This window comes from Gigantopelta aegis, chromosome 4, assembly GCF_016097555.1.
Source record: "Gigantopelta aegis isolate Gae_Host chromosome 4, Gae_host_genome, whole genome shotgun sequence".
NCBI lineage: Eukaryota > Metazoa > Mollusca > Gastropoda > Neomphalida > Peltospiridae > Gigantopelta > Gigantopelta aegis.
This window is the reverse complement of record NC_054702.1, coordinates 56,284,663-56,307,179: the sequence shown is the minus strand read 5'-3', so window position 1 is coordinate 56,307,179 and position 22,517 is coordinate 56,284,663. Positions and strand designations below refer to the sequence as shown.

At 39.6% G+C, this 22,517-nt stretch overlaps 1 protein-coding gene and 1 pseudogene across 1 annotated transcript; one reads left to right on the top strand and one right to left on the bottom strand.

Moving 5' to 3' along the window:
* Positions 1 to 446: 446 nt before the first annotated feature.
* LOC121370788 (peptidase M20 domain-containing protein 2-like) lies at positions 447 to 9,114 on the top strand. Its single transcript, XM_041496255.1, has 6 exons — positions 447 to 949; positions 2,092 to 2,240; positions 3,136 to 3,278; positions 5,506 to 5,660; positions 7,904 to 8,144; positions 8,851 to 9,114. Exons 1-6 carry the CDS (start codon positions 587 to 589, stop codon positions 8,991 to 8,993), a joined length of 1,194 nt encoding a protein of 397 aa, XP_041352189.1. The 5' UTR covers positions 447 to 586; the 3' UTR covers positions 8,994 to 9,114.
* Positions 9,115 to 10,796: 1,682 nt separating this feature from the next.
* On the bottom strand, positions 10,797 to 21,036 carry LOC121370787 (annotated as a pseudogene).
* Positions 21,037 to 22,517: the final 1,481 nt, after the last annotated feature.

The following is a 22,517-nucleotide window of genomic DNA, read 5'->3' as shown; positions in this document are numbered from 1 at the left end:
GAGTTTATTACCACTCTTGACTTCAAGTTTTTTTTTATTACCCGTCACAAATAACTGTTGCGGTTGGTATCTAGGTCTCTTTAAATATCTGACATGGGCTTAAGTAACGAATAGGACAGCTATGAGCTTGTGCATCGATTCCACTCGGTAGACCTTCTGTTGTAAATTCCATGACTTGTGTATCAAAGTTCATAGTATGTGCTGTCCTGTCTGTTGAAAAAAATGTATATAAAAGATCCTCGGGCTACTAATCGATAAGAGTGGCTTATATAAGTGGTAATTATTAAGGCACTGTTTGATGTGCTGAGGCGTCGTTGAAATACACGTTCTTTTCCTGTAATATAATCCAATGAATTGATGGGATGAAATATATTTTAAAATATTTTAAAATATTTAAATTAGTGATGTCAAGTGTTTCAGTTATTAGTTTGGTAATCGAGTTTATTAATATCCCATATTTTCTTTTAAAATTACAAAAACAGAACCCTACGCCAGTGATTACCCTGACTTTTTGCAGCTTGTATGAGTGGAGCTGCTAACTAAATGATATATAATATTCGTCTTCCAGTTTTATCAGTTTCTAGGTATGGATAACTTGAAGAGCGTCGCCTGTAAAGCTATTGATTCTACAAAAGAAGAATTAAAAACAATCAGCAAGTCTATTTTTGATCACCCAGAGCTTGGGTATGAAGAACATCACGCGCACGATCTCCTGTCTGAATTTCTGTCCAGTAAAGGATTCGTAGTGGATAAACACTACAAGCTTCACACAGCATTCAGGGCGGTGCACGACGGGGGTGTGGGTCCCAACCTTGCTGTTCTGTGCGAGTACGATGCCCTACCAGGACTGGGACACGCGTGCGGACACAACCTCATAGCAGAGGTGGGCGTGGCCACGGCACTGGGTGTGAAGGCGGCGTTGGAGAAGGCGGGGAAGCCTCTGGGGAAGGTAATTTAAAATTGAGTTCGTTACGTTCAAAATAAATGCTTACAGATTACATTGTACCACGTTTGGGTTGTTATCCCATTGACGTAGCTCGGTTAAATAAAACATTTCCTTGTTTTTCCATTGACAAAAGTGTGCAATAAATATGTATAACCGCACACTTTGTAAACCCCATGTCAGTCACTCGGCCAAACTTCCTTATCGCGTAATGCAATGTCACTTAGTAAAAAAAGTAGTTTGTTTTATTTAGCGACGCCACTAGAGCACATGGATTTTTGATCTTATCATCGGCTATTGGACGTCAAACATATGGTCATTTTGACACTGTTTTTTGGAGGAAACCCGCTGTTGCCACATAGGCTACTCTTTTACGACAGGCAGCAAGGGATCTTTTATTTGCGCTTCCCACAGGCAGGATAGCACAAACTATGGCCTTTGTTGAACCAGTTATGGATCACTGGTCGGTGCAAGTGGTTTACACCTACCCATTGAGCCTTGCGGAGCACTCACTCAGGGTTTGGAGTCGGTATCTGGATTAAAAATCCCATGTCTCGACTGGGATCCGAACCCAGTACCTACCAACCTGTAGACCGATGGTCTAACCACGATGCCACCGAGGCCGGTTGCAATGTCACTTAGGTGCGTGGTACAAGTCGGTTACCACGTAAACTCACTATGATATACATGGTTATTTACATTTTCGATGTTTTGATTGACAGCAGACAGACTTTTGATCTGGTCCTGTCGCACTCAAGACAGTCGGTTATAAATCAAAAATAGCATTGTAATTTTCAGGGCCGTACCCTGATCAAAATCCTAAGGGGGCACTACTTTTTATAAACAAATGAAACATTATACAAATTAAACCCTGAGATGTGTATGCTATTTTCTGGAATAAAAAAAAAAAGGGTGAGATTCTCAAGGGGGGCAACTGCGCCCCCCCCCCCCCCCCCCCCCTGCCCCCCGGAGGGTACGGCCCTGATTTTGTATGGAATGTGTTGTCTGTGTCGTTAAATAAAACATTCCATTCCTTATTGTAATTTTGTAACTGTAATACAATGTAAAAGCCTACATGTATTATTTGTTAGGCTATACTTAAATAGTTAAGTATGAAGGATTAAGTCAGCAGTGCAGATAATTTTCAGCTGACTGTTCTTGGGACACCAGCAGAGGAAGGCAAAGGAGGGAAAATCGACCTGGTCGGTGCCGGTGCGTTTGGTGGCATCGACTGCGTCATGATGGCGCATCCATCGCAGTGCAGCTGGACAACGCCAGATTATGCGGCTATGACAGAGTAAGTTTGAGGTTTTGAACCACCTTAAAGGTTCCTAAATTCCATGAGACTAAAAACAGTTATCCCAGCCCACCGTTTTGTACGTATATGAACTACATTACTACTTTCATCAATATTCCATAACGTTTTCTATTATATATATATATATTAATGTTTCTGTGAATCCACCTTAAAATTAACAGTTATATTTAAAATATTGGACGTTTCGTCAGTATCCTCAGAATAATAAACAAACAAAATGATGGGCACCAGGCGCGTGTGCAGGAATTTTAGTAGGGGTGGGGGCTAGAGTGTGGCGACCGAAGTTTATATGAGAGATGAGTCATGCTCATTCCTTGGAAAATATATTGGGAAAAAAGACAATTTGCTTGAGTAACATGGAGGGGTTTCAAACCCCCAAAAACCTCCCCAAGAAGATGCGCCTGCAGACTACACAAGTCAGTAAGGCATAAACTATGGTTTTCTGTCAAAGTACCGTAGCATAATGTCTGTAGTAGTATTACGAATATAGATAAATTTCTTTTTTATTGTACATAGAATTCTGACATGTTTCCAGATGAAAAGCACGTTTGTAATAGTTGTTATTCTACCCACAAAACAACTAATTTTGAAAAACTGTCGTGGGACCCGTTCCACGAAGTAATCTTAGCACTAAGATCGCCTTAAGTGCATAACTACTCTATGCACTTAAGGTGATCGTAGCGCTAAGATTGCTTCTTGGAACGGGGCCCTGGACAGACGGCCAAGATAGCTGAGGCGTGTGTTCGGCCCAGAGTGTTTGAATCTTAATTCACAAAAATCAATTCATTACAAAACAATTAAACATTTCTTCTTAAAATGTAGATTTCTTTGTAATATTTAAATGCACACTGATGCTGTTTGTATGTCGTTTTAGACTCAAGATCAAATTCCATGGTAAAGCTTCCCATGCATCCAGTGCTCCCTGGGACGGAGTGAATGCTCTGGATGCAGCAGTTCAGTGTTACCAGAACATCTCGTGTCTCAGACAGCAGATGAAGCCCGCGTGGAGAATACACGGTGCGATTTTCTCTTAATGTACATATCATATTTGTAGATCAATCATGTGTTACATAACATCATGTATTTTTTTGTATTTCGAACTATGTTGAATCAGAAGATAATTAGGAGTATCTTTTCCCGTCGTGTATTCCATACTATTGTTTTCTGTTACAAAACAAGGTCAATAAATAGCTGTTCTGCAACTTGTGAAGTAAGGCTTACCAATAAATATATACAGGGGGAGGGGGGGTATATGTTTATTTAAAAACAAAATTGGGGGGGGGGGTGGGGGGGGCTTTTTATCAATACCAGACCTTGTATCAATGATTGCTGGACTTGAATACGGGATTTAGCTCAGCCGGTTGAAGGAAGGAAGGAACTGTTTTATTTAACAACGCACTCAACACATTTTATTTACGGTTATATGGCGTCAGACATATGGTTAAGGACCACACAGATATATAGAGAGGAAACCCGCTGTCGCCACTTCATGGGCTACTCTTTTCGATTAGAAGCAAGGGATCTTTTATATGCACTATCCCACAGACAGGATAGTGCATACCACGGCCTTTGTTACACCAGTTGTGGAGCACTGGTTGGAACGAGAAGAGTGCCCGCTTGAGGTACTTGTGTCACATAATCAAACCACCTCGGTGGATCTATTCAACTGACTGGGGATTTTCTTGTTCCAACCAGTGCATCACAACTGGACAAAGGCCGTGGTATGTGCTTTCCTGTATGTGGGAAAGTGCATATAAAAGATCCCTTGCTGCATTTAAGAAAATGTAGCAGGTTTCCTCTGATGACTACATGTCAGAATTACCAAATGTTTGACTTCCAATAGCCGATGATAAATTAATCAATGTGCTCCAGTGGTGTCGTTAAACAAAACAAAGTTTAATTTTGAATACATTAATTGTCTGATCCAAATTCCTTCTATATTCCTGTGGACAATTGTGTTTAACGACACCCCTAAATATAGCATATTGATTTATTAATAATCAGCTATTGGATGTCAAACATCTAATAAAATGTCTATGATGGGTCGTATTATAATATGGCGTTGTCCATCTGTACGTCCGTCTGTTACCTTCTTCTTGTCTGGACCATATCTTGCATACAGATGTATACAGGACAATCAAACCTCACACGTAGGAACAACTTGGGATGGCGGTGTGTTGCGTACTATTACTAGGTCACTGTGACCTACTTTTCGGGGTCTACTGCATATAACGGTAAATCCTTGTTCTGACCATATTTGGCATACAGATACATACAGGACCATCAAGCCCCACATGTAGGAACAACTTGGGATGGCGGTGTGCCGCGTACTATTACTAGGTCACTGTGACCTACTTTTCACGGTCTACTGTACATAACGGTAAATCCTTGTCCTGACCATATCTTGCATACAGATGCATACATGATCATCAAACCTCACATGTAGGAACTTGGGATGGCGGCGTGTCGCGTACTATTACTAGGTCACTGTGACCTACTTTTCACGGTCTACTGCACATAACAGTAAATCCTTGTCCGGACCATATCTTGCATACAGGACCATCAAACCTCACATGTAGGAACTTGGGATGGCGGCGTGTCGCGTACTATTGCTAGGTCACTGTGACCTACTTTTCATGGTGTACTGCACATAACAGTAAATCCTGGACCATATCTTGCATACAGATGCATATAGGACCATCAAACCCCTTTCTAATAAAGAACAATAACTTCATTAATCAGACAGCACCTTCTCCAATGGATACAATATCATCAGTAGTTGGTCCGAAACAAACTGTTAATACATATATTGCAAACATTTCACATAATTGGAATTGAATCATACCCGTAACATATTCATTAATATCTATGGTTTTCCATCAAAACTCCTGACGGGCGTATCATGTACCTCACCAGTGCTCTTGTTTCATTAGCAGTTATATCTTTTATATGCACTTTCCCACAGACAGGACAGCACATACTACGGTCTTTTGCTATACCAGCCGTGTAAGTTTTGGTTAGAATGAGAAAAATCTGACGGGTCCGATCCCAAGGAGGTTCGATCCCAAGTCCTTTGCACTTCAGTCGACAACTGTACCAATTGAGCTAAATCCCACTCCATCGAAGAAAAAGAAGAAAATATATTTCAGTTCAGTATTTCACTAAGTTTATTTTACTCATGCCACCTCTATAAAGTTATGAGATTACTCCTCTTCGTATGTTTTTTTTCTGTAATGTGTTCTAGGTGTTATTACAAATGGTGGCAGTAAACCAAACATAATCCCAGATGTCACAGAACTTCTGTATTATGTGCGAGCACCGACCGATCCAGAGCTTGGACAACTGAAGCAAAAGGTTGTTTATTGTGTCAACGGAGCAGCTTTGTCAACGGGGTGCAAGGTACCGTAAACCTTGTTTGTTTCCGAAGTTATTAACTGCATCATATAATGTTGGTTTAGTCATAGTTCATAACTTACATCACAAAACGATCTCATTTATTAGCTGTTTTATGAAACCTATTTATTAAATCTTTATTTTATTTACCATGGGTCTTGAATTATACTTACTGAAGCAATATCTGCATATAAGATATGTGTGCGCGCGCGCGTGTGTGTGTGTGTGTGTTTGTGTGTTTTCTGTCGGACTAATGTTCCTAAAAGGTTGAGACCGTTTACCAACATAGTAATGTTATATTTTTGGTTTTGGTCACATATGGTATAATCAAAATGTAGAAAATCGCAATACATTTATATCACTATTCAAACAGAGAATGACTGATTAATTTATCCAATCTATGTATGCTGTATTCAACAATTCTCCAAAATGTCTGTTATACAAATTCGTTGTTAATAATTATTGCTTACAACATTATCTGCAGAAACCTATTGCCTTGAAATACAAACATATTTTGAGTAAATATAGATTATCTTCCTATAATCTCTTTATAGAAACGGGCAGATACCACAATATTGACAGGAATAATAGAATTTGTCGTCTGTACAATATGAATGTAGTAGAAGACGAATATCACTTTGTTCTAGTGTGTCCTTTCTTCAGTTACAATAAACCATCAACATTTAAATTAACGCAACTACTGTCCAGCGACAATTCAAAACAGCTAATTAAATTGTGTAAATATTTTTAAATTGCTACCACGCATAGAACAGACAACATTGATACATGACATATGTTATTATTATATATTATTGCTATGCATGCATTACCCATTTACTATAGAATTTTATCAGTTGTAACCCGATGCTACATACCATTCCCCGTAGTGTGCACATTATATTATTTTATATATAAATATGTATGTATGCCTACAAAATGTATATTTTTTGGCAAAAAAATAAAATGTGTGTTGTACAATTTTTTTAAATTATAATTTATGATCGTCGAAACTTGTGCGTGTAATGGAAATGGAATCATTATTACGAGGAGCGGGACGTAGCCCAGTGGTAAAGCGCTCGCTCGATGCGCGGTTGTTCTAGGATCGATCCCCGTCGGTGGGCCCATTGGGCTATTTCTCGTTCCAGCCAGTGCACCACGACTGGTATATCAAAGGCCGTGGTATGTACTACCCTGTCTGTGGGATGGTGCCTATAAAAGATCCCTTGCTGCTAATCGAAAAGAGTAGCCCATGAAGTGGCGACAGCGGGTTTCCTCTCTCAATCTGTGTGGTGCTTAACCATATGTCTGACGACATATAACCGTAAATAAAATGTGATGAGTGCGTCGTTAATAGGGTGTATACTACCAAATCAAATCCCATAGACGACAATAGTAACATATGCGGCTAAAACTCCTACCTGCAACGTATCAACCGACATAAACGCCACGGATATAAATACTACCACCCCTTACACTTAAAGTGAATCAGAAAAAAATGGGGGTCAAGCTGCTCGTTTCTGAGATAACGGGTAGCGTCTATGACTACCCGAGTTTCGCACAAAATTTGAGTACTTTTTTTTACAGGTACCCCATACATGTTTCAAGCACAAGGCTACTTGACACATTGGTACTAGATGAAATAAAATTGAACATTTATTTTACCCAGATGAAACTATTATTTTTTACAACCAACACACTCACATTTATAACCAATCACAGGACTTGTGGTGTTCACTTCTCTATCAAAAGTTCGGTGCACCTCGAACTTTGACCCAGCCGGAAGTTATTTGGTATAGTACTACCTTAAATAAAACATTTTTTTCTTTCTTTCATTATTACGACTTCTGCTGTGTATTTCCCTCGTATTTAATCAAAGTGAAATTTATGTATTGCATGTGTTTATTAGTAGCATTATTCATAGTACGAGTGTATAAGTGAAGTCTTTAACACCCATGTTATTTCTGCACACGACACCCCGGAACCAGAACTGGTTGATTCCACTTTTTGCAAAAATGGTAGTCTACCATTTTACTTCTTGTGGAATTCTTGGTAAAAATACTTCCAATTTTAGCGAGACACAGTATATAATTTGAATAAATAATAAAAATAGTTGTCCTTTTTTTTTTTTTTTTTTTTTTTTTGAAGTTTTCAAACATTCCAACATGTTTTTCTAATAGCTCTTGAACATATAGTCAGTTCTTGTTGTCAGGTTTCGATATATATTTATGTATTACGTATATCAATTGCAGGCAGAATTCAGCTTTGATAAAAACGAATTTTCATCGCTAATGTCCAACAGTGTTTTGGCCTCGCTGTATGACGAACATGGTAAATCGTCTGGAGTGAGGTCAGACGACGAAGCGACAAAGCGCCGCCTAGGAGGAGGTTCTTCTGACATTGGCAACGTATCCCACGTTGTTCCAAGTCTTCATCCCGAATTCTTCATTGCTACAGCCAGTCCTCACACCAAAGAATTTGCTGTCTTTGCTAGTATGTATATATTTGAGTGAATCTGTGACGATTTTACCAAAGCAAAACACATGGTCAGTAATTGTTGTATACTTTCAAATAAATTATCGCTGTGTATCTTGTCCAATATTGTACATTAATGTAAGATGGTATGTTATGTTGGTTAGTGTATATGTGCTGCTGAGCATGATAGTGTAATACCAAATGATATGTCAGTTGTGATGGGTTTTTTTTTATTATATAACATTTAGTGAAATATCTTAAATTACCAGTGAAATAAGTGTTATCAGTCACTCAGTGACGATAACACATTTTAGAGTGAAAATTTCACTATTTCACTCTAAAATGTATTATCGTCACTGAAGAAAGTGTTACCTTCACTGTAAGAAAACCGGAACTATTTTGCTGCTGACATTTTAAAAACAAAGGTAAATTGCCAAAAGTTATATAACAAATAGAATATTTCATGTTTTTTGTCAAAGTTTGCAATCATATCACACTCGTCGCGCAAGCGTGACTTGTGAGATATGATTGCAAACTTCACTCGATGAGATATAAATCATATTTGATAAAAAAAAAACATGAAATATACTCTATATATTATATAGTGATAGCACAACAGTTTTGTTATTTAATCGGCACCCATGTATTTGGCCTGATAATATAATGATAAATGGTATGAAACTGTTACAGTATCTTACATCGACTTTTCATTACTTTATTTCAGGTTCTGAATCTGCTCAAGAATATACCTTGGCAACAGCCAAAGCGTTAGCAATGACTATGGTCGACATTTTTGAAAAACCTGATCTACTTCGGCGTATTAAAGATGAATTTAAGTTGCAGTTTGAGCAAGAGAAGAATGCCTAATTTATTGGTATCATCCACGATGATTGAGACACAATCACAAGACATCAATTAAGACATTATACTTTGTCATTTAACATACAATTTAAAGTAAAGTCAGTACTAATAATAAACTTCTTCTCTATTTTGTGTTTATTTGCGTATTCTTATAAATAACAAATATAAGAACATTATTTCTGGTTATTTTGTTAGTATTTTAAGCATAATTTTCTTAAGATGTGATTTTAATCAGATGGGACCAACGATCAGTTACACAGAACAGACTGGTGATTGGTAATTAATCAATCTGGGGGGCGGGATGTAGCCCAGTGGTAAAATGCTCGCTTGATGCGCGGTCGGTTTGGGATCGATCCCCGTAGGTGGGCCCATTGGGCTATTTCTCGTTCCAGCCAGTGCACCACGACTGGTATATCAAAGGCCGTGGTATGTGATATTCTGTCTGTGGGATGATGCATATAAAAGATCCCTTGCTACTAATAGAAAAATGTAGCGGGTTTCCTCTCTAAGACTATATGTAACAATTACCAAATGTTTGACATCCAATAGCCGATGATTAATAAATCAATGTCCTCTAGTGGTGTCATTAAACAAACATATTTTTTAATCAATCTGATTGATCAGCTCTACACAACAGGATTAAGCAAAACCATTTTTTTTTACAGCAGAGAATTATATCTTATTGGTTTTCAGGTAATAAAACCAAACGAATGGCTTTGTTTGTCCTTTATTTGTAACATCTCTTGATTTAACTCCAATGTTCTGATGTAGCACTGACGTAGGAAGCTCACACACACACACACACACACACACACACACTTTCCTGATATTTTGTGTGTCTCCCCCCTTTTTGGCACCTTCCTACGCCAGTGTGTAGGCATGTTTTAAGAACAGTTTTCCTCCCAAAGATCATCTCCACAATATGGAATTGTACCTTGGCTTGCAAAAATGACCATATCTATAATTAAATCCTTCCTATTAAATCCTGTTATTATCTCAAACTGATATTTTCTTCAAGCAGAAAATAGAATACTATTTTAGTTTAACCAAATTACAGTGGACAGCAAACGTGCAGTTGTCAGATTTCCTCATTTCTCACCAATTTGATCGTATTAAGAGTGTTCCGACAATAACAAGATGTTAACAGAGGTGAAAATGTCGGTCTGAGTAGAATTTAGAAATCGTGTTAAATTCTGCTCAAAGTAGGTCACATTTTGAGCTTGTAAGTTGGGGCCTGTTTATAACCGTTAAGAGGAACCTGTAAATAGCATTCCAATATAACGATAAAACCACTAACATTTTCAAAATCGTAGCTCTGCATAAAGCAGTCAAAATTACCATAAGACATGGGAACACCGCTAAAATATTATGTGCATGTGCTGTCACGGTGACTATTACATTAATTCCGCTTTTTGAGAGCCCCCTTCAACGATAGAGAAGAAACCCGCTGTTGTCACGTAGGCTACTCCTACTGATGAAGCAAAAAGGAACTTTTATATGCACTTTCTAATAGGCAAAACATCAGATATTGATATACCAGTCGTGGGGTACTGGTTGGTACGGGTGCGTGTGTAAACCAGTCCATAGTGGGCGATCGATCCTTCGACCCATCGCGCCTCATGCGAGCTCTCTACCAACTGAGGTAAATACTGCGCCAGCTAAACAACTAAATGCAGAGCTATGTTATTAGGAGAATTATACTCGCACAATTCCAACCCCCACCTTTACAAACCTATGTCGGTTTCCCTTTACCAAACTTGTTCTGTTAATTAGTTTTCAATATTCAATCAAGTTTATGCCCACAAAACAGAAAAGGAGTTACATTTATTTTTAAAGATCCAATTGCAAGACATAACAAAAGCATTTGATCTTTTTCACAATTTCATCTGTTGCCAGGAGTTCAGTGGCGTAAGAGAACCGTTTTGCGGGACCCTATTAGTAGAATACACTATACACTGAATAATGCTACATTAGATGAATTCTATTCTAAATGTCTGTTTAAAACAGGCCCGTAGGACGGAACAGGTTGCAACAGGTGTTTTCATTACAAATATAAATACTGAACTCCATTGAAAACGCAACAGTTCTCTGATTTTGAACAACTGGATGTATTCTAAACAACTCAATAATTGTATACGAAGATTAAGGTTATTGTGTATTTTACAGAACATCACATAATGCCTGCCACGTGATAACAATTGAAAACTGGGTGGTGCGTTTAATATATCTCGCATAGAGGATCTGTTTCACCATTATAATATTAGAATATCCCGACTATTGATAAAGAGTCCATTAAAATAGAAGAGGACAATGAAGATTCCGGTACGCAAAACATGACAGTTTTGTGGTGACAATGAGGAGGGACGGTGATGCTAATGTTGTTGATGATGATGACGACGACGACGACGACTATAAACGACGGAGGACATGATGATGCAGTTTGACTAGGACACCATCAATTGATCTTTAAACTCTTCTTTCATCTTCGTTAGATTGTCGGGATTTTCAAAAATATCCACCATCGTCATAGCCAGAGCTTTGGCGGTTGTCAGAGCTGAAACCTGAGCAGCCTCTGTACCTGGAGGGAAAAAAAACCTTGAGTATTAAGAGAGGCATCGATCGATAGTTCAGAGTACAGTTATATAACTTGTACGGGAAATAAGTGACAAAAAATAAACTTACAAATTGGCATGTTCAAAATAATAGGCTCGTCTTTCGTAAGTTATGATCCAAGGACGTTCCAAGCATCAGTTAGTATGTGAGGCCCTCGTAGGTAAAGCTGTTCCAATATGGGGCACGTTGGCAGATACACACACACACACACACACACGCGCGCGTCCTTTATGACATTCTTCTTTTTAATTCATCATCCACAATATACAACACTTGCCCTGAAAATGCGTCTCTGGGAATCTTGTATGTCAAAGTTTTCCGCAGAGCATGTCCCCGAAGCCTCATACAAATCTCGTTCCCTTCAACAAACTAACAATGTATAATTTTGTGACACTCCACACACACACACACACCACACACACACCATTTTTACAAAATCCCAGATCCGCCCCTGGGACAGTTCTATATTCGAATAGAATGGCCGCCGATGTGTCGTCTGTGCGTGTGCGTGGATTGGTGAGTGTGCGTTTGTCGTCGGGCTTCTAAAATATGAAAGATTCACGGCGTGGGGATAATGCTGAGCTAGGTTTTTTCAGCATGTTTCTTTCTGTCTCGGTCTCTGTCTCTCTTTGTGTGCAAGCGCGTGCGTGTTTGTGCGCGTACGTACGTGCGTGTGTTGAATAGAAAATATCACAAGCACAAATGTAAAAAAAAGTAAAAATATAGTTATTCTGCAAACGATGTGCTACAAAAATATACTCTGTTCATTTAAAATGTATGATGTTTGCAAGAAAAAATAACTGACTATCCATTACCTACTTCTTATTTAATAAACATACATAATGATTACAATCACCTGCGGCTTGTTGAAATTCTCTCGTATGCGCACCAGCTGGCGTCCCGATCCCGAATTTCGGATGGATGCTGGGTACAACTCGAGATACGTTGCCCATGTCGGTGGAACCGCCCTGTCTGATGGACTCGCTGCGGTTGAATTCCGTGCCCAGCTCAACACTGTTTGCTTCATACAGTGAGGTCATCCTCACATTGGACACCATGGCTGAATATCGTGCGTGAAATTCATACTCGAGCTGAAACACGACGAGCAATGTTAAATACACAGGGCCGAAAGTTTGTTTTGTTAAACGACACCACTAGAGCACATTAATTTATTAATCATCGGCTATTGTATATCAAACATTTGGTAAGTTTGACATATAGTCTTAGAGAGAAAACCCGCTACATTTTTCCATTTAATAGCGAGGGATTTTTACATGCACCATACTACAGACAGGATAGCACATATCTCGGCCTTTGACATACCAGTCGTGGTGCACTGGCTGGAATGAGAAATAGCCCTGTGAGCCCACCGACGGCCATCGATCCTAGACAGAACGCGCATCAGGCGAGCGCTTAATACCACTGAGCTACGTTCTGTCCCACACAGGGTCGAATTTATAAAGCCTGGTTTGATTTTTCACTTATACGCATGTAACTACGATATATCTTCAATGTTTAAACACATGTAGATGCGTTTACAAAAATAGTCTTCGTAAAGTCGGCACTAATAGGCCTGTCTGAAATCTTGTTATTGAGATATCCGGACTTATTAAGTCTCTAACGATGAAACGATCGATATTTGTTACACACCCGTCTGAGAGCACCGTGTGTGATTTGTAATATCATACGGCGATATTCAACATATGTGAGGTAAATATAAACACATCTGATTGGTTATTAGTCCGAGTACTCTGCTGTTAAAGAGCTAGAAGGACATTGGCCAGTTAACTGTTCAAAACTGTTCAAAGGATATCAAATCCAAACCGTCCAATGAAATTAACACTTCAGATGCCGATTTACCCGAGTCAGATTGAAGAGAGAGAGAGAGAGAGAGAGAGAGAGAGAGAGAGAGAGAGAGAGAGGGGGGGGGAGAAGAAGAAGAAGAAGAGGAGGAGAAGGAAGGGAGGAAGGGGGAAAAAAGATACACAAACACACGGAGAGGGGGCAATTAGAAGTAGTCAAAGGCAGAGGATGAGAGTATGTGCGAGTACGTGCATCCGTGCGACTGAATGTGACTGCATGTGTGAAGATGGACGATCTGTTATAAAAATCAACGCGACTGGCCCTTACTCTGCAGCCTGTAGCTTGAGCTTCAGCTTCCATACAACCAATAAACTTTTTCTGAAGCACATCCAATTCTAGATCTGTGGGCGCCCTCACACTGTATTTCAGTTCAGTTAGCTCAGGTATGATATTAGCTCTATAACCTCCATTTTTAATAATCCCTGGAATACAAGAACTCCATTAAATTCGTTTTTATTGTTATCTAAAACACCAAACTTTCAATAACCTCCACTTATAATAATAATTTAAAGTATTAATATTTTAGTAGCTAAATTTTAAGATAACAAATTGTAACAGAGTTAAGGCTATGTCTAAATTATCTTTTGTTCAACGACGCATCAAACATTTGTTAATCATAACACGTGGTCTTTGAACTGGGGAAATCTTCTACATTTTCCCATCAGAAGCCAGGTTTCTTTTATAAGCACTTTCCCACTGATAGGATAACACATCAAATGGCCTTTGATATACCAGTCGTAGGGCTAAATCCCATATTTAAGGTTGTCGGGTGTAAAGTGCTCGTTTGAGATGCGATGGGTAGCAGGATCTATCTTCATCGATTAGCCCGTCAGGTATTTTACCCATACCATTCTGTGCTTCGTGACTGGTATATTAAAAACCGTGGTAGGTTCTGTCCTGTTTATAGAAAAGTGCATAGGAGTAGAACTAGCCTGTGTGATTCTAGCGGGTTTCCTCTCTGGCTGTCTAGATCTAAGTGTCATCGCACCATATTTCAGAAACCATGTAGCTATAATCTAAAAAGTAATGATGTACCGTCAAGCTAGATTCATACTTCACCGCTGAATCTTGTCAGCTGTTTCTGTTCAAACCTAATCTTCATTTTTCAGTGAATTCAATATATTTTATATTAAATGTTTGGTGCGTGTTCATTCAACTCGTTTTCGTTTACCTGATAAAAAACACACAAAAAATCAGTTTCGCATGAGGTCGGCAATCACAGTATGAATTGACCTTTAGACATTCCTTTCTTTTTCATTGTATAAGCGAACTAACCATGGACTCTCCAGGCGGGCTTCATCTGTTGTCTGAGACAGGAGACGTTGTTGTACAGTTGTACGGCGGCGTCCAAGGCGTTGACGCCGTCCCATGGAAACCCAGCCGCGTGGGCAGCTTTGCCGTGGTATTTGATGGTCACACTGAAATAGTCGCGATATGGAAGACATAGGTTGGTAATAAAACTGATCAGGAAGAGAAATTAATCCTGGTCACAGTGTAGTCACCGTGAAGTAAATTGTAATCTGTTTTACCCGTGCATTTGATACTAGTAGTAAATCATATAGCTCGCCCTGCAAGCACATGGCCTATGTTCAGTGTCACCTCAATACACCCCCATAAAACCCCAATGTGATAATTTATGGGATGAAACGATCTGAACTAAAAGCCCAATAATACTGAGACAGTTAGTTCTGTATCCATCAGAAATGACTGATCTGTCAGCTCCAATTTTTATTTACTTACTGGCTATGCTTGTTCCTGGTCGTTTGACTTAAGAGAACTTGTTATTGGTCGATAGAACTGGAATCGTTTTGGCAGTGAGCTTACTCGGTGTTGAATGGCCTATGACGTTTTTACGATATCGTAAGTTCCCAGCTACCATTATCGCGTTACTCAATCTATAAGAGTTCCACATCAACCTTAATTCATCATTACCACACTGCATATGGTCTCAGGTTAACGACAGTGCACTAAAGTTTAAATGTTAAATTGTTAATGTTTATTGTGATACTTTTTTTTTTTTTTTATATATTTAAAAAATTATTTTGTTGTTTTTATTTTAACTTCATTTTTGTGTTTATATCCAATTTTAAGTACACCTCAGCTATATGGGATTTTCAAATGCATTCACCATAAGCATGGCACTGACAGCATATACGACAATCTTCACCGTGCAAATCGTGAAGCATAGAAGAAAAGAATCTGTGTCTATCTACCGAAGACGATAAATTCTGCAAGCCATCGCACCTCAAACGAGCGCTCTACCACCGAGCACCCCCCCCCCCCCCCCCCCCCACCCCCCACCCCAATATATCAATTTTGAGTCAATGTTATACCACTGTGTGGGAAAATGCAGGCCTTCTAGATAATGGTAGTCCCACTCCCATGGCTAGTGATATTCAATGTTGGGCTAGTAAATAACTACCATTGCCATGCCCAGCGGCTAGTGAAAAAAAATAAGCCAAATATTTCAATTAAGTCAATTTTGTAAATATGAATATCCTGTACCCACCCCAACCCCTCAATGTTAGTGTTTTTAAGCTTTATCTCCCTCTTTAGGTGACATATCTGATTATTACTATTATTTAGTAAAGTAGGGCTAGTGAACTTTTTATTGTGGCTAGTAAATCTTTTAAATCACTGATCCCATGGCTAGTAGATTATATAAAAATCCTAGAAGCCCTGGAAAATGGCTAGCTATTGCTGTAACCTGACAGTGTATGAAGACTCACGGGTTAGACGCCACCATGATGGGACAGACGATGTTGTGTGGTGAAGGGTGCGCCATCACAGCTGCGTCCACGTCGTCCATCACGCCGTGTTGGAGAAGCTTGATTTTGCCACCGCCGCTGGATACTGTCAGCTGGATACACATTTATAGCTTCAAGTTAAAATTTTTGTTAAAACAAGCACGGCGGAAGCAAGTAGACATTGAGGGGGCTGAGTGAGATTGGAGGGGCTGATTGAGATCGAGGGCGCAAAGCAAAGTTTCTAGTGGGTTCGGGGGTATGTTCCCTGTAAAATATTTAAAATTAGATGTCCTAAAATGCAATTTCTTGTTCTACAAATAAAATTCATCTCTGCCTTAAGATTTACTACCCATAATATTTTTTATTCAAAATAATTGGAGGGTGGGACGGACTACAGAGCAAATTGGTTAATTGATCATTAGTTACTGGATATCAAATATTTGATAATTCTGAGTTTTTAGAGGAAGCCTGCAACGTTTTTCTATTTGCAGCAAGGGAACTTTCTCACACACAGGACGTTTGATACACTAGTCGTGGGGCACTGATTTGACGTGAAAAAGCCTAATGAGTTCCAATCTGATTACAATTAGCTCTACTGGGTCTACCAGTAGATCTAACAGCATTGCGTGGACTCCCATGTCCAGGTGACATTCCATCTATAAATAACAATTTAAATATCGACCAATTACACTTCGCCTTTTATAGCGTTATTCGGGAGCATGCAGATTCTAAAAATATCGGGCGAGACTATTTATGCAATAGGCGAACTTGTTGGTCTATTTCAACATTGAAAAAACAGGGGAAAAAGTGTAGTAATAAACTCTGGATTGTATACTAGTATAAACATTTTATGGCTATACCATTACGGGTTTTTTTCGTCTTGAAACGAATTTTATATAAAATTTTATATTGCAATTAGTTTCCGGCATACTTAGTAATTCACCCGAATCAGTTCGTAAACCCTCGGCATAATCCCGATTTTTTTCAGATTCTTTTCAAATCACTGCATTCCCAGTCTAGAGCTCGACGCGGTAAGACGTGTTTGTTTCGCTTATGCACACTGCACGTTCTTTCGCTGCTCGACTTGGGGGTGATCCTTCACTTCGTTGTTTTTGTCAGCGAAGTGAAGTTTACTAGTGGGATGTATGCGGCCATTGGAACTGATTGAACGCTGGAACGCTTGTCGTTTCGACAGTCTGCGCCACCAGGTTGGATTCTTTTTTAGCGAGATTCCTTGCCTCCACGTCATTTCTCCGTCTGACTATGTTGACTTGGTTTTTTTCGTGACTCGTATGACGGCCATTCTGCAGAACACCACGGTTGTTCGCGTTTAGTCTATACACAATCTAATTAAAATTAGCTCCACTATTACATGTGGATCTAACACCAGCCAGTTGGAGCTCATGTCCACCAATCAAAACCTTACTTGCAGAATCCTGCCAGTGATTTAAAAATAATTTGAAAACATTCCGAATTATCCTGAGGGTATACGACGTGTTTCGTGTGAATTACGAATGCCTTAAAATATGTTTTATTTTATAAAATAAATAATTTGTAATGTAAAACTGAAGACTGATTTAGTTGGGGGGTTTTATAAATAAATAAATAATTTTTAATGTAAAATTGAAGACTGATAACCCACCCTGTACGTATTGGTATGGTTCGCTGTACTGCGGCCACTAAAATAGACTCGCCCGATATTTTTAGAATTTGTATGCTCCCAAGTAACGTTATAAAAGGCGAAGTGTGATTGGTCAATATTTAAATTATTATTTACAGACGAAATGTTACCTGGACATTGGGGACTACGCAGTGTTGTTAGTTTTAAATCACTGGCAGGATTCTGCAAGTAAGGTTTTGATTGGTGGACATGAGCTCCAACTGGCTGTCTTTAGATCCACATGTTATAGTGGAGCTAATTTTAATTAGATTGGTCTATACATGTCCGAGTCTGTCCTAGCAGCACTGGAAGATTGACCGCCCCACTCTAAGAAGAAATAGGAAGCGGGGTCGGCCCCTACTACTCTTTTTCTCGACTTTACTTTGTTTTATTGTGATACCATCTCGTATCCTCCGGAGTCGGGCCCGTCCGCACCATACCAACCCATGACGACTGGACTATACCCTAGTCTGATTCTCTCTCTCGTTCAGACGGATCCGGCTTATCAAGATCTGTAGTTCAGTACAGCACTACACCTTCAACGTCTATCGACTGTCAGTCTAGGAGTTTTCTTGATGGGATGCAACGCATCTCGTCCCTACAAGCTGTGCACCCTAACGGCCTTAACGAGGCCACTCACGTGGACTTATAGATCGGACTTTAAAAACTTTTAGACCTTCGTTCAAAAGTTTATGTCGAAATTACTTTCTTTTTTTAATATTATTAAATAGTCCGATCCTCTCTTCTTTCTCTTATTTATTTTTGGACTGTCCTTCTAAAAATGATCCAAATTATATATATATATATATATATATATTCGACCGAGCAGTCAATTCTTTTTATTTTTGGCTTGTAACTTTTTTTTTTAAATTCTATTAACTTTTTTATTAATTGCTATTTTCAAAATTCTGCCCATTTTTCAACTCTATATGTACATCCCGAGTCAGGCCACCAATCTTATCTAATTTCTTTTTGACCACCCGATCTAATCTAACGACCAAATTTAATTAGTAGAATTTTCTTTATTAATTATATTAGAGATGCGCATCAAAATTTTAAAGGCCCACTATTTAATTTTTGGATGTAAATTTCAAAATTGTCCGCTTAATTTTTGTCTGTCCCGGGACAAGCCTCTGGCTATCCAGAGACAGGCCCCGGGACGGACATGTTCGAAACTCTAGTGGTATATGAGCACGTAAAAATTATTCGCACTCGCACTCAAATCACTGGCATGATTTTGCAAGTAAGGTTTTGATTGGTCGAATGAAAGGTCAACTGGACATGAGCTCCAACGGGCTGCTGTTAGATCCACATATTAGATTGAATGAGTTCGCTTAGTGAATTCTATTCTTCGATCCATGCACCTCAGGCGACCGCTCTATAAACTGAAATCCCCACCCCTCCTTTATATTAGATCTTCAAGGTAAAGTCATTTATGGTATGGAAATAGCGTGTACATATTAAATTAAGTTTCAACTTGTACGGTTTTTTGAACACGTATCCTGGGAAATGGGTAGTATTATATGTAGTATGCGGTTTTCAGTTACGAATGAATGAATGAATGAATGAATGAATGAATTAATTAATTAATTAATTAATGTTTAACGACACCCCAGCACAAACATACATATCGGCTATTTGGTTACGAATGCTAAATTATTTATGGCCCCTAAGTAAACAATTCTTTCTCTCAAGCCTGTGCTATGAATTTAAATACGAAATGACATATTTGATCTGGATTTTTCTTTTTAAAAAATGTCCTATTACTTAAATTAACACGTATTAATTACACGTGGTGATAAAATGAGTCCAGGGCCACGTTCCATGAAGCGATCTTGGTGCTAAGTTCACCGTAAGTGTAGAAAGTAGTTATGCACTTTAAGATGATCTTTGGGCTCAGATCGTTTCGTAGAACGGGGCTCGGGTATAATTATAGCATTACATAATGCACTTAGGGTTTGTAGTAGAATAAGCCTAGTTATGTGCTTAGTTAGCAACACAGGGGGCGGGACGTTGCCCAGTGGTAAAGCACTCGCTTGATGCGCGGTCGGTCTCGGATCGATCCCCGTCGGTGGGCCCATTGGGTTATTTCTCGTTCCAGCCAGTGCACCACGACTGGTATATCAAAGGCCGTAATATGTGTTATCCTGTCTGTGGGATGGTGCATATAAAAGAGCCCTTGCTACCAATAGAAAAATGTAGCGAGTGTCCTCACTAAGACTATAATATGTAAATAATTACCAAATGTTTGACATCCAATAGCCGATGATTAATAAATCACTTGCTCTAGTGGTGTCGTTAAACAAAACACTTTTTTTTTATTAGTACCACATAATATATTATTTGTAGGTTGTCAGTACAATAAACAATAAGGTCAGGTCAGATCAGGTCAGGTCAAAGAACTTAACGTGCACATTCAGAGCAAGCTGTAGTTGTAGCGCTCGATTGTCATGGGCGCAGGTGACGACTTATGCCGGCTCGTCCATCCAGGACAGGAAAGGGTTTGGGGTGGGTGGCAGAGGGGACCGCCCGCGCTGGCAACTGTAAGAGAGCGCCAGCAGCCCGACCAGGGTCGGTACCGAGCGGGGGTATAAACAATAAATAATTAAGTGTCATTTGTACCTTTCCGAGAGGCCTCCCCGCCTCCTGCAGCGCCGCTTTGACACCCAGTGCCGTGGCCACGCCCACCTCAGCTATGAGGTTGTGTCCGCACGCGTGTCCCAGTCCCGGCAGGGCGTCGTACTCGCACATAACGGCGAGGTTGGGGCCAACGCCCCCGTCGTAGACGGCCCGGAATGCGGTGGGAAGTTTGTAGCTTCTCTCCACCGAGAAGCGATGCTGCTCCAGATAGTCCGTGAGATTCTCGTGGGCAAAGCGTTCTTCATTTGCCAGTTCGGGGTTTATCGTAGATCTGTCTGCTGAGTGTCCACAGGCTGCTTTCTGCCGCATCTATCGCCTTCTTGGCGGCAGTTTTCAGTGAATTCATACTGTCCTCAGCTCCCAAGACGTCGTGTCCCACTTTCCGTAGTAGATTTATAGGTACTCAGAAATGATATACGTTTATGAAACGTTTTCTATTGTACACCTAGCTATACATATGTGTACCGCTGTACCAGTGCGTACGTGTGTGTCGTTGCATTCGTGTTTCGTAAATAGAACGAGAGTGAGCGTTATCAGGTGATCCGCACTCACCTGTGTACAAGCGCACACATCGTATAATAGGCAAAACCTATGGCTGGTCACACACTCACACTGGGTCAATCCGTGATACTGTTCAGAAATTATTATAGGTCCTGGCGATTGTTGGGTGGGTTTTTTTTTTTTTCTAAAACAAATTGTCGGTGGACCCATTGAGCTATTTCTCGTTCGAGTCAGTCCTCCATAACTGGTGTAACAAATGCCATGGTATGCGCTATCCTGTCGGGGGATGCTGCTTATAAAAGATCCCTTGCTGCTACTCGGACAGAATAGCCCATTGCGTGGCGGCAGTGGATTTCCTCTCTCATTGTCAGTGTGATCATTTTAACCATATATGACGCCAGATAACTGCAATTACAATGTGTTGAGCGCGTCGTGAATAGAACATTCCTTCGTTCTAAAACAAATATTCAAAAACTCCATAGGCATTAAAAGCGGGTGGGGGACACACTGGCCTTCAACTGTGAAAAAACCACCACATTTGTCCCCCTATTGTAAGCACGAGTCATGAGTAAAGCCCCTAAATCGACTTCTCTCTCACTAACCACTAATCGTCTGTCTTGGACAGATGACCCAGATAGCTGAGGTGTGTTCTCAGGATAGCGTTCTTGAACTTTAATTGGATATAAGCACTAAAAGAAGTTGACATGAATGAACGAATGAAAGGTTACGGTCTGATATCGGCGTTATGCTGCATTCGCAGGATAAAATTAACTTTTGTTTTGTTTAACTCAGGCCTGTTATATGTAAACTCTCACGGTTTTGGCGTGAAACTCACGGGGTGCTTCTTTTTTTAGGGGGGGGGGGGGTCTGTTGGGGTTTTGTGGGGGTGTTGTTTGGTTGGTTGGGGGTTGAGGGTGGAGACAGGGTCAAAATCACTTTCTCACGTTTAAGATGTCAAATCTGACGTCCTTATTTCTATACCAAATATTTTTTTAACGAAACGTTCGAACGTGTACATTTCTGAACGTTCTCATCTGTCATTAACAAAACGATCAGATTGTTTGGATAGTCTTTTCGCTACGTTGCGAAATGAAAATGCTCATTTGGTTACCTTGCAAGTGGTGTCAAAACATCTAACAAATTTCGATCATTTGTGACACCTATTGCTACCAGAGACCTTACAATATATCTAATAAACCGTAATTGATAGTATTAATATCAGAGGATTTAATATTTACAATAAATAGAGCATCTGAGGGAGTTTCCATTTTTGTAAATGACAACATTCCCCAGCGTAAAGTTAAATTAAATACACATTTACAAGTTTTGGCTGTTAAGGTTACGGCTCATAAAACCTTTACTCTATGCTCAGTTTATTTACCCCCTTGGTACAATTATAATTTTAACCCTATGGACTTTCAAGGTCTTCTCAAAAATTATTTAATAGTATTTAATGATAAGTCACACATACATTCATCCTGCAAGTGGTACTTTCACATCCATTGA